The sequence below is a fragment of the Salvia miltiorrhiza genome, chromosome 7 (assembly GCF_028751815.1).
Source record: "Salvia miltiorrhiza cultivar Shanhuang (shh) chromosome 7, IMPLAD_Smil_shh, whole genome shotgun sequence".
Classification (NCBI taxonomy): domain Eukaryota; kingdom Viridiplantae; phylum Streptophyta; class Magnoliopsida; order Lamiales; family Lamiaceae; genus Salvia; species Salvia miltiorrhiza.
Window position 1 is genome coordinate 60195326 of NC_080393.1, and position 13170 is coordinate 60208495.

The 13170-nt window shown below is 37.7% G+C and overlaps 2 protein-coding genes across 2 annotated transcripts; one reads left to right on the top strand and one right to left on the bottom strand.

Annotated features, from left to right (window-relative positions):
• Positions 1-150: 150 nt before the first annotated feature.
• On the bottom strand, positions 151-1620 carry LOC130995297 (40S ribosomal protein S11). The gene is made up of 6 exons (XM_057920535.1): positions 1440-1620; positions 1325-1365; positions 1150-1250; positions 681-825; positions 507-596; positions 151-429 (listed from the first exon to the last, which is right to left on the bottom strand). The coding sequence occupies exons 1-6, from the start codon at positions 1449-1451 to the stop codon at positions 339-341; spliced, it is 480 nt and encodes a 159-aa protein (XP_057776518.1). The 5' UTR covers positions 1452-1620; the 3' UTR covers positions 151-338.
• Positions 1621-1690: 70 nt separating this feature from the next.
• Positions 1691-4499, top strand: LOC130995295 (60S ribosomal protein L2, mitochondrial-like). Its single transcript, XM_057920534.1, has 4 exons — positions 1691-1897; positions 2000-2904; positions 3419-3492; positions 4120-4499. Exons 1-3 carry the CDS (start codon positions 1812-1814, stop codon positions 3442-3444), a joined length of 1017 nt encoding a protein of 338 aa, XP_057776517.1. The 5' UTR covers positions 1691-1811; the 3' UTR covers positions 3445-3492; positions 4120-4499.
• The last annotated feature ends 8671 nt before the right edge of the window (positions 4500-13170 follow it).

Below are 13170 nucleotides of genomic sequence, written 5' to 3' on the forward strand. Positions count from 1 at the left end.
ATTCTTTTAATTGATTCAACAAAACCCAAGACTAATCATAAATTAAGCTCAGTTTGAGAGCCCTAAGAAAGATGATCAACTGACTATACCACTAACCAAATAAAATTATACAAAGCATATCAGATTTCTACAAAAGAATTGCACACTAAATTCAGGAAAATTTGAAAGCAAAACTGGTATAGAATAAAAAATGGGCAGGCTCAAAATTTTAAAGCCTCCAGGAAAATCCACAACTCACATTTCATCCGAAACAAAAAAAAAAAAAAAAAAAAAAAAAAAAAAAAACTAAACTCATGTTTCTAAAAACACTAACATAAAAAAAAATGCAATTTCTTAGCTCACATCCCTGTAAAGGCCTTCTTCCCAAGACCTGAAGAACCAGCTGGGATAACCTTAAGAACATTAAACCTCACAGTTTTGGACAAAGGTCTGCATAATAATAGAGAAATGCATCAGAAACTCCTCACTCCTAAAGCCAAAACTACAGAAACATGTTGAATACTAACCTGCACTGGCCGATGATGACGTGATCACCTTCTTTCACACGAAAGCATGGGGAAATGTGGGCTGGAATATTCGAATGTCTCTTCTCGTATCTAAAAGAATAAACAGGCAGGCCAATCAGAAAGATGAAACCACCAGCAGCAGCAGTAGCTACATTACCAGAACAGAAGTTATACCTTTGGTATTTCTTCACCCAATGAAGGTAATTCCTTCGAACGATGATAGTTCTCATCATCTTAGCACTGTGACAAGTTCCGGCCAGAATACGGCCTCTAATGGAGACATCACCAGTGAAAGGGCATTTCTTGTCAATGTATGTGCCTGAGAAGTTTAGAAAATAACAAGACTAAGCACAGTATAGCCTAAATCATGAATCCAAGATAATAAGCATATGAAACAAGTAAATTTTCTCAAACATAAAACAACAGCAGCAAAACGACCACATCAATGACAAACAACAACGATCAAAACATAAGAATCAAAGATGAAATTTAGGGCTCAATAAAGACCAAATAGTGATGTCACAGTGGTGATAAAACGAAAAAAATCCCCAATGTGTCGCAACAATAGAATCTTTACACGAACTATGTATAATCGGAGGTAGCAGAAATAAAAGAAAGCAACATCTGAAATCAATAACCAGACCTTCAGTAGCCTCGCGAGGCGTCTTGAAACCCAATCCGATGCTCTTCCAAAAACGGTTGCCCCCTTTCCCTGGCCGCTTACCCTTCCCCGTCTTCTTCGAGCTGGAAAAATAAGGTTTGACGGATCAGACTGACGAAATAACTTCATCAACACTGATTAAGCATAATATTCATACCATAGGAACACCTTGGGCTGCTTCAGGAACGCCTTTTCAGTCTGAATAAACAATAAAAACTCTCAATTAGTCCGAAATTTTGCAGAATATCAAAGGGTGGCGAAACCAGGTTTACCTGCTCAGCCATTGTAGCTCTCTCCGGTGTTCAGCTGAAAATGCGGGAAGCGGCAGCGACGGCGGCGGATAAAACCCTAGCGACGAGAGAGCTCAGACGTCAAATGTTGTCTTTTTATATATGCAGTTCATAGTTGAAACTCTATTTTGCCCCTCTTCAACTCCACCAGCCCCAACTTTTGCCAAAATTAGATGGCGCCCCCTGAACTATTGCCTATTTATGGAACTGGCCCATCCAACCAATTAAAATCGATTTAAAATCAATAGCGCAACGCCGCGCCGCTACTCTTCACAAAAATTTCTCCCTCAAGCTGCTTCTTCTTCTTCTTCTTTATTTCTCGTCGGCGCTTTTGATCGTTAAACACACTACGTCATGTCCGCCGCCGCTAGAACAGTCTTCCGTTCCGTCTCTACGTCCGCTCGCAGTGCCACGGCGAGACTATCCGCCTCCATTTTCAGGTTCCTCTCTACTCGCTTAGCCTTACATCCGTATTTCCTAAAATAATGGCACTTTCATTCCCAGATCTGAGAAATTGACACCTAAATCATTACACGGATCAGGTCTCCTGTAGAGACGAGCAGTTTTAGCGATGCTTCGATTTCGCCGCACCGCGGTCAATTCGGGAATGTAGATGGAAGAAACTTCTCAACGAAGACGAGGAGATTTCGATTTGAGCGCAGAATCGATCTGAAACGAAGCACTTCGGCCACTGGAATCGTGGAAAGGATAGAGTACGATCCTAATCGAACTTCTCGGATTGCTCTAGTACGATGGGAAGGTGGAGAACTCCAGAGAAAATCCAACGCGGCGGAGGATTTCACGCTGCCAGCGAAGAGTCTCGAATCCACTGCCGCCCCCGCCAGCGGCGCGTTCGCCTTCTCCTCCCTGCCGGGGTTGGTGGATGACAGAAGCGCAGATTACTCTTCTATTGGAGAAAAGAAGCAAACTACGAAGTCTAAATATGTAACGGTTGGAGTGCCTTCTTCGTCGAAGAGCCGCTTCACTATTGAAGGTTCAGGGAGCAAAATAACTAGTGCAAAGGATGTTTTCGTCTCTGCTTTCTCCACAAAGGCCAAGGGAGAGAATGCAGGTAGCTCTGATGGTTTCCCAAGGATAGCGGTAGCTGGGTCAAGGCCGGCTTTCTTCGTCTTAGGAGAGAAAGAGGAAGTAGGAGGGAAGGACACGTTCTCTCTTGGAGAGGTGCAGAAGTGGAAGAAGGATAGCAGTCGATGGATGCATAGGATCAAGCGTAAAGGGGCAGTTTCTTGGTCTAGTATGATGAGTCAAGAGAAATTAGGGCTTAAGGGGTTGAAGAATGGTGGCAAGGCGGCGAAGAATGGGAAGCTCGGTGATGATCGTGTTCCTGTCACTTACATCATAGCCAGTCATCAATTGGCAGAGGGCAACTTGGTGATGAATTGGTCCGGAGCTGCGACTAGCAGCTCTTCTCAATATGCCCAGTATGGTAATAGATACTAACTTTGATTGCAGATTGAGAGCTGAGTAGAAGAATAACAAATCCAAATTCTATTTGTGCTTTGACCTTAGTGTTCTGGTTGAACCTATCTTTATATGCTGGTTATATTTGGTATGCAGTTGTATTGCAAGTGGTATTAAAACTAGTGTTCCTATTTTTGCTTCTTCTTTCCTTATGTTCTGTGACTTCTGTCCCTTTAACGTGTACAATAGACTGTGGAACTATCTTTGCACCACAGCTTCTTATATTTTCAAAATCATTTACAGTTCATGTTCCTCTTGTTTGTTTTTGTTTGTCATCCTATTAGCATAATGAGACCTGTGGCTTCATCTTTTGTTTCCTTTTTCTGCCACATTGATCTCAATTTCTGGTCTTCCTTTTTTGTCTTTTTCTTTTTTTCCTTTTCTTTTTGGCCTTTGTGATTGACTGTTATGCTGTTTATAACCCTTAACAATGATTTGCTTTACATGCTAAGTACTCGAAAGTGAAATTCTTCTTTCAGGTTTCTCCACACAGGAGGGGTATTAGAAATGGACCAAAGGCTTTGAAACCTGTCCCAGTAATAATCAAGTGCAAGTAAGTTGTTTCTTTCCATCATTGTGGTTGTCTATGTTTTCGTAGAGGTTTCTTCTTACTGAACTGAAATTCAGTATTCCCAAGGTCAATTATGAATAGTTGAATTCACGAAGTGGCTAGTAGGTTCAAACAAGATATCAATTGCTCTATATTCATATAGTAAGACGATATATTTTATTTGTGAATTTGTGAAGTGTCTATTTATGGCTTTATATTTGAGAGGCTATTGAAGGTCTTCGAGTTGCTTACTTGATTATCATTTGTTTTTGTAGGTTTTGATTATTGTTAATTTGGGATGTTGTGTGATTTTGAATTTGTGGAATTTTGAGCTGAGTTGACTTACTTTAGGTTTTTGGTGAGGTTTATTGAGCTGATACACTACTTCTCTCTCAATCTCAATCTGCCACTTTTATGTTCCTTTTGTTTTCCACTGTTTTTTGCTTTGTGTTTGATTATATTTGTAAGGTAAAACAGCCGTTGTTTAGACCAATAATAGAGCTTGCGGAGCATTCTCTCACAACCCTAATTTCCGTTCCAGTGTCATTTGTTAGATGATTTTGTTGTGTGCCACCATTTATCCTCTATATATTGCTTCCTCGTAGCTATTGAACGTTAAAATCTTGGCAGGGTATGCGGCCGTGTCAAGCTACCTCACTTCTTTTGTTGCGGTGGGATCAAGCCAAATCCTGAAGAAAATAACAATTAGAACTGCCTTATGTATTCTTGATATGCAAGAGGAAATCTGATCTACCGTGCAGGTTATCGCTTAGATTTGGCTGTCATCATTTTTATCAATTGGGAGAGATTATGTCTTCTGGCCTGTGATTTCTACTGCTGTTAGTAGACAACTCTGCAGTTGTTGATTAGGATGAGGTTCTCTGCTCAGTGCTGAATAATAATGCTTATGTTAAATTTTGGGCTCTCTGTTCTGATTTATAAAGCGATATTTTCTTGCTGCTGATAAATTTTGGAGGATTATTGTATTTTAATTTTGGTTTTAATTTTCATATTATCATGTCGTGTGTGCTATAAACTTATTTACCAAATGCCTATTATTGGGTGCGACCGTCGCATGTTACGGTCCGCATTTGTCACCAGAGCTGACAGAACCAGTATTTTGGCTTTTTTTTATCTTTTGAATTATTATATAAAAATGCTATTTTAAATTTATTTACGTTTTATTTTCTTCCCTTTCGATAGTTAGAAGAGAATGCGACACCGTTTCTATCTCACTCTCTTTCTCCCATATCCCCCTCGCTCAAAGCCCTATTTCCTAAACCCTCCTAATATCTCATCTCCTTCCTATTTCACTACAGTCCGTCTCGATGCTAAGATACGCCGGCAGAAAAGCGGACTCAGCCGTTGGAGGCTTCCGGCGGCTGGTGCACTCACTGGCCCAACCTGCGCCGTTGGCGACCGCTATCAACCACCATTTCAGTACCACATTGCCGCCGTTTGTTTTGCCGGAAAATCATGACGACAATAATAGGGGCTCTCATCTTCTCGATTTTCCTTTCTTTGGCGGGGCTATGGAATTGATGGCAGTCCCCAAGAGGAAGGTGAATTTGTCTCTAGTATTTTAGAGTTTAGCGTTTAAAGATATACTTGCTTGATTGATTTGATTTTCTTCGTTGAACGTTTTCCATGAATGTTGAGAAAATGAAGATATTGGTTTTTTTCATCATCAATGTTACTATCTCCTTGTGATTTTTCTAATAGATATTATAAAAATTAGAGTAAATATCATTTTAAAACCTCAAATTATTTGTGCATTATCAATTATATTTTAAATTATTAAAAATATTTTTTAATTTAAAATCATTAATTTTGTATTAATTGTATCATTTGTCCATTTTTTTACTTCTAAAATTTGACGTGGCTCGCCAAATGCCACGATCTATTTATAATTATTCCTTTTAAACGTACATTGTACAAAACGACGTCATTATATGCCTTACTAATTGAAATTTAAAGAGTGCAAAATGAATATTGAAGGATACAATTGATACAAAATTGATAGTTTAAGGTTTAAAAAAATATTTTCGATAGTTCAAGATATAATTGATGGTGCGAAAATAGTTTGAGGTTTAAAGTGATATTTACCTTAAAAATTAAATTCAGTATTTTTTTATTTGCTTTCTTAATTTGAAGAATGGGGCAGCATAATTTATTTGAATTTAAAAGAGTAAATATCACTTGAAATTTGAAATTATTTTTGCACTATCAATTACTCCATATTCTTAATTATCAAAAATACTTTTTTAAACCTTGAACTAACAATTAATTTTTTTTTATCAATTGTATCATTCATTAAATTTTCATCCTTTAAATTTTTAATTAGTAAGGCATATAATGATTTCGTTTTTTACGATCTATAATCTATAATATATTAAAAACACAATTTTCAATTTGAAATTAATAGCAAATCAATTTTCAAATTGAGTAATAATTTTTAAATTATAATTAATTTTATGGTTTATTTGTAAACTATATATTTGTTTTTATTTCGTTTTCCTTTATCTTCTTATTTTTGTTTTTTTTATTTCTTTTCTAAAATTGTGAAATTCGGCTAATTCTAAAATACTCCCTCCATCCACAATATCGCTTCCACTTTTGTTATTTTGATCCATCCACAATATTGTTTCCACTTTCATTAATAGCATTAGAGTCTACAAACTTCTACTCACAATAATAGTGGGACCCAAACTCACTAACAACAATACGCACTACTATCCAACACTTTCTTAAAACTAAAGCAAAATTGAAAATAGTATTTTAGTTTGAAAATTGTAAAAAATCGGGTGAAAGACACAACTAACCAAAATTATATAGCAAAATTAGTCAATAAAACTAAAGCAAAATTGAAATAGTATTTGACTTAAAAAAATTGTAATAAAAAAAAAAAAAAAAAAATCAAAGTTTGACTTAAGAATTAAAAAAAAGGCCGATTCATTCCCCCCATTTTAGCTTTCTTCTTCCCCATTTCAAAACTATTGAACCGTCCCCTTCCCCATTTCAAAAATTTCGGTTGTTTTTTCCCATTTTCATTTCTTCACGGAGACCGTCGACTGTCGACTTTCGTTTTCGACGATTCTTCACGGCGCAACCTCCAGCACATAATCCTAAACATGCTCTTCTAGAACGCAACATGTAAAACATGCTCGCAGAATTCTAAAACATGCTTAAGAAAACGATAAACCTACTATCATGATTGTCTAAGCGCAGTTAACAAAAACATATTAACAAGCAAAGACACAGAAAAGCAGGTAACGAGCATAAGGGATTAACACCACGACATGCAAAGAACATAATAAAAGAAATAAAGTTCTTCGTGACCCATTCGTGGAATCCCAAAACTATTCTATTACAATAAAAAATAGGGTTTGGAACCCCTACTTCCTCTGTAGCTGCAAACAAACTTAGATGGATTGAAACTTTGGAATATCCCAATGCCCTTGATTATTCTATCATTTAAGCTAGTTTGCTTGATTCATATCCCATTGAAAGGGTGAGAATGGAGAAATCTTGATTCATATCCCATTGAAAGGGTGGGATTGGAGAAATCTTACTCTTCAGGATAAAAATACTCAAATCATGCATCTTATCAATAATCCAAAGTAAACGCCCCCTTAGAGATAATACTTTTAAGAAAGGAGCAATCATTACATATCATTTACATGGCATGCATACATAACAAATAGAAGTAAACTGCACCAACGCCCTAGGGTTTACTATGTCACACCTTCAAGTTTTAACTATTCAAAACTTTGTTTTGCGCGCAATATATGACTGTGAATGTATAATATACATACATGTACATGTGGCACTATACTTATGTCTTTACAGCATCTGGCATCATTAATAATAAATATGATTTATATCTATCTACAACTCTAGAATGAACCACCAGCTAGATGAACCACCATGATTAGAACATTAAGGTGTGTCAAGGCAATTCACATATTGATATTCATCTTGTTATGTTTCAACCTTTAGTAAATATCCAAACACTCTTCAAAAGGATCTCAAAAGAAGAAAAAGAAAAACAAAACCAAAACCAAAACCAAAAACAAAAACAAAAACAAAAACAAAAACAAAGACAAAGGCTCTTCAAACTATCCTGGGGGCAGAATACGTTACTGATTAACCATGGCTGTTAGCCTAGCCTGGGGGCCACTTCTCAAACTATCTAGACATAACTAAATCCGAGGGAGTGATCGATTAATTACATAGCAATCGCATAATTCATGAATTAGATTATGAAATAGTAATAAAATTGTTCGATTCTTCAGTTATAAAAATACTTACAAGTTGTTCTATATACTGAGATTTGCAATATTACGTGTATTTTGCGAGTTGAGAACCCACTACCAGTGAAACAAGATAGAGAGAGATCTGCCAAAAAATAAAACGTCAATGAACCCTCTCAAACAACAATAATAATAATGATAATATGAAAAACGTGGAAGCAACAAACCTATTTCAAGATTACTCGATTGGGATACAAGGTGGTGGGCTCGAACATCTTATACGGAATGCTAAGCTCAAATTCATAACTCCAACTCTTGATTAAATTCATTATTGGTTCCGTGCAAATGATTTCACCATGTCGTCCACTACCAGATCCACTGACACTACCACATCGGCCACCACCCCTACTGGTGACTCTGCGACCACGAGATATTGTGGCATCACGATCGATATAGTGAACGTCAATGTAAACACGAGGACAGAATGGAGTTCTCTTATGCTCCCAATCAAAATCCGCGTATAGAATGCAAATTTTTTGTAATTGATAGAAATTCGTGATGAAAACTCATCTACATTGGGATTATTGCGACATTTTTCTTTCCAAATCATGTCATACACTCCAAACTTAGACACCCCTAAATCACCACCAATTACTTGAACAACCTCAGCACCAAACAAACGAGTATTGTCATTCATAATCACTAGAGTTGTCAAATGGCCCGGGTCGGGCCAGCCTGACACAGTCCACTGGACTTTCGAATTATACAGGGTTGGGCCGGGCCGAATCGAAATATGATCGGGCCTCAAAATAGCAAGCCCAACCCGACCTTATTGGGCCACCGGCCGGTCGGGCCAAACCGGCCCAATAATTTTTTCTCTTAAAATTTATTTTTTTGCTATAAAAATGATAAAAAAAAATAAATTAATTAAAGTAAATCAACTAACAACAAATCAAATCATCAATCCACAGAAGTAACAGTGTGAATGATAAAAGTGGTGTCATTGATGAAGTAGTATGTAGTAATATCAAAAAATAGTCGACTCACAAGATGATCGGGTATATGGGGCAGTTCTTCTGAGGTTCCATTCAAATAATCGTATATTTCAAAATCAACATATCCCTTTGTACAAGTCGTTTGCATAATTCTTGGGCTCGAACATCTTATACGGAATGCTAAGCTCAAATTCATAACTTCAACTCTTGATTATATTCACTGTTGATTCCGTGCAAACGATTTCACCATGTCGTCCACCACCGCATCCCCTGACACTGCCACATCGTCCACCACCGCCGCTGGTGACTCTGCGACTTTGAGATATTGCGGCAGGACGATCGATCTGGTGAACGTCAATGTAAACACGAGAACACAATCGAGTTCTCTTATGCTACCAATCAAAATCCGCATATAGAATGCAAATTTTTTGTAATTACTTAGGATCTGCGTCTACGAGAGTCATCAACTTACAAATTCGTGATGAAAACTCATCTACATTGGGATTATTGCGACATTTTTTTTTCCTAATCATGTCATACACTCCAACCTTAGACACCCCTAAATCTCCACCAATGACTTGAACAACCTCAGCACCAAACAAACGAGTATTGTCATTCATAATCACTAGAGTTGTCAAATGGACCGGGTCGGGCCAGCCCGACCCAGTCCACTGGACTTTCGAATTATACCGAGTTGGGCCGGACCGACCCAAAATATGATCGGGCCTCAAAATAGCAAGCCCAACCCGACCCTATTTGGCCACCGGACGGTCGGGCCAAATCGGCCCAATATTTTTTTCTCTTAAATTTTTTTTTTGCTATAAAAATGATAAAAATAAATAAATAAATTAAATTAAATCCACTAACAACAAATCAAATCACCAATCCACAGAAGTAACAGTGTGAAGGATAAAGGTAGTGTCGTTGATGAAGTAGTACGTAGTAATATCAAAAAATAGTCGACTCACAAGATAATGGGGTATAGGGGGCAATTCTTCTGAGGTTCCATTCAAATAATCGTATATTTCAAAATCAACATATCCCTTAGTACGAGTCGTTTGCATAATTCTTGGGCTCAAACATCTTATACGGAACGCTAATTAAGCTCAAATTCATAACTCCAACTCTTGATTATATTCACTGTTGATTTCGTGCAAACGATTTCACCATGTCGTTCACCACCGCATCCCCTGACACTACCACGTCGTCCACCACCGCCGCTGGTGACTTTGCGACTATGAGATATTACGGCAGGACGATCGATCTGGTGAACGTCAATGTAAACACGAGAACACAAAAAATTTGCATTCTATATGCGGATTTTGATTAGGAGCATAAGAGAACTCCATTCTGTACTCGTGTTTACATTGACGTTCACCAGATCGATCGTGCTTCCGCAATATCTCATGGTCGCAGAGTCACCAGCGGCGAGCGGTGGTGGTAGATGACGTGGTAGTGTCAGGGGATGCGATGGTGGACGACATGGTGAAATCGTTTGCACAGAATCAACAGTGAATATAATCAAGAGTTGAAGTTATTAATTTGAGCTTAGCATTCCGTATAAGATGTTCGAGCCCAAGAATTATGCAAACGACTCGTACAAAGGGATATGTTGATTTTGAAATATACAATTATTTGAATGGAACCTTAGAAGAACTGCCCCCTGTACCCGATCATCTTGTGAGTCGACTATTTTTTTATATTACTACGTACTACTTCATCAACGACACTACCTTTATCCTTCACACTGTTACTAGAGTTGTCAAATGGGCTGGGTCGGGCCAGCCCGGCCCAGTCCACTGGACTTTCGAATTATATCGGGTTGGGCCGAGCCAGCCCAAAATATGATCTGGCCTAAAAAAGCAAGCCCAACCCGACCCTATTAGGCCATCGGGCGGTCGGGCCAAACCGGCCCAATAATTTTTTCTCTTAAATTTATTTTTTTGATATAAAAAATGATAAAAAAAAATAAATTAAATTAAACTAAATCGACTAACAACAAATCAAATCATCAATTCACAAATATAATTAAAGATAAAATAAAAATATTAAATCATACTATTGTAAGTCAAAACACAATAAAAAATAAATGAAAATCATATAATAGAAAGTTTATTAAATAATACTTCAAAGTATTTAAACAAATTTAAAGTCATAATAGTAAATATATTAAGCTAACTCAAAATTAATATACTGGCATTCAAATCAAGAAAGCATCCATTTTAAACTAATCCCTCTGTCCGCAATATCGTTTCCACATTTGTCATTTCGGTCCGTCCGCGATATCGTTTCCACTTCCATTTATAGAAGTAGGGTCCACAAACTTCCACTCACAACAATAGTGGGACTCAAACTCCACTCACTACATATCCACTACTTTTCTTAAAACCCGTGCCGTCCACAGTGTGAAAACGATATCGCGGACGGAGGGAGTATAATTGCAAAGCAGATGTTATACGAGATGATTGAGTACATGGGGCAGATTTCCTGAGGTTCCATTCAAATAATCGTATATTTCAAAATCAACATATCCTTTTGTACGAGTCGTCTGCATAATTCTTGGGCTCGAACATTTTATACGGAATGTCAACTCTACCCACTCTTGGCAGCTCAGCTCTACCCACTCTTGGCAGCTCAGCTCTGCCATACTCAACTCCAAGACAAAAGCCAGTGCAATAAGGCTTGGCCCAATTTATCCTGATGGGCCTTTAAAACTAGGGTTTATTTGTAAATTATAAATAACATCTTCACTTGTAAATTATGGGACTCTCTTTGGAATGACTCTTTCTCTCTTTTCACTAGAAAAAGAACTTGTAAATGTAATCCTCACAAAATATAGTGAAAACTCGGGCAATCTCCCGTGGACGTAGATCTTGTGATTGAACCACGTAAATCCTCATGTTTTTTATCATTTTATTTTAGGGTGTTAATCCTCACAAAGTATCGAAATTAAATAATATATTTAAATAAATAAATATAAATATTAAATAGAATCAAATATAAGTAAATATAAAATATATTTTTAAAAATACAATAAAATAAGCCACATCAGTTACTGAATAAAATTCTGAATTTGAAAACGTAAATTTTTAACTTTGTATAAATAATTGAAATTTGATAATGAAAATTAGCATCATACATAGTAATTATAAAATTGAGAATATGCAGTCATATAGCCATATTGGGGATTAGAACTCAATATTTGGCCCTCCATTTTAAAAACACAAATTTTGGCTATTTTTGGTAATTTCGGACTGTATTCCCCTTAATTTGGGCCGATCAAATCGGGTTGGGCGCGGGTTCACGTGATACTTTTGGCACTAATGTTATAATTTGATACTTTTTTTATATCAAATTAGAGATTTTATACCGGTGGAACCCATGAGTTGGGTTGGCATACAACACCCCTATGTTGTTCATAGAATTCGTGCGTAGGGGCGGTATGCGACAACCTTGTGCTGTTCATGGGACTCGTGAGTTGAGGGGCCACGTGACAGCCTTGTTTCTTATTTGGGGAAATCTTGAATTGATGGGAGTCAACGTTGTAATAGAGTCTTCCAACATGGACGACAAGGGCCAGGTCTGGACATTGCGAAAAGGGAAAATTGGAAGTCGGGGCGTGCGGGTTGCTATGTCATTATTTGTGGCTCTATAGCAGGCCTACACAGCCCTGATATAGCTTATGCCATCTCAGAGTTGGATGCGGCTAAAAGCTTCTAAGCATGACGAATAAAATCAGAGTTGAGCATCAATCTGAATAACTTTTATGGAAACCTATGAGCAGACAACGTCAGAGATGACGGTACGTTGTGGACAAGCTGGAGTCGAGCATGATATTCCTATACAAGATTTTATTTCCGCCACTTGTTCGGATTGGCTGAGAAATTGTGGGACTTGTATGATATTCCAAATATTAAAGAGGGAGTAGGGTATATACCCCAAAATATTAAAAATTCGTATACTCAAATCATGACATGGCTAACACGACTAATCGAGATAAAATTGACATATGTCTCACCCAAAGGTGAGTGATTTTTTGGATTGCCCAATGGCAAGTCCGGCTCTGCCTCACCAAAAGGTGAGTGATTTTTTAGATTGGCCAATGGCAACTCTGTCTCTGAATCATCCAAATGTGATATTACCTATGGGATTGCTCAATGGCAGGTCCGGCTCTGCATTATCCAAAGGAGATGTTATTTATTGGATTGTCCAATGGCAACTCCATCTCTAGGTTACCCAATGATAAATCTCAAAATTATCCTCCGTGATATGTTTAGCTCTGAAATCATCCGATAGCGAATCTTGAGGCTGCCTTCATGACATGCTCTGTCAGCGATAGAATCGAGCTGGAGGACCGAGAGAACGCGTCCGACCTACTCGAGGCGCTAGAGAACATAGGGAAAGCCGCCTTGGATGGGAAATGGGATGAAAAG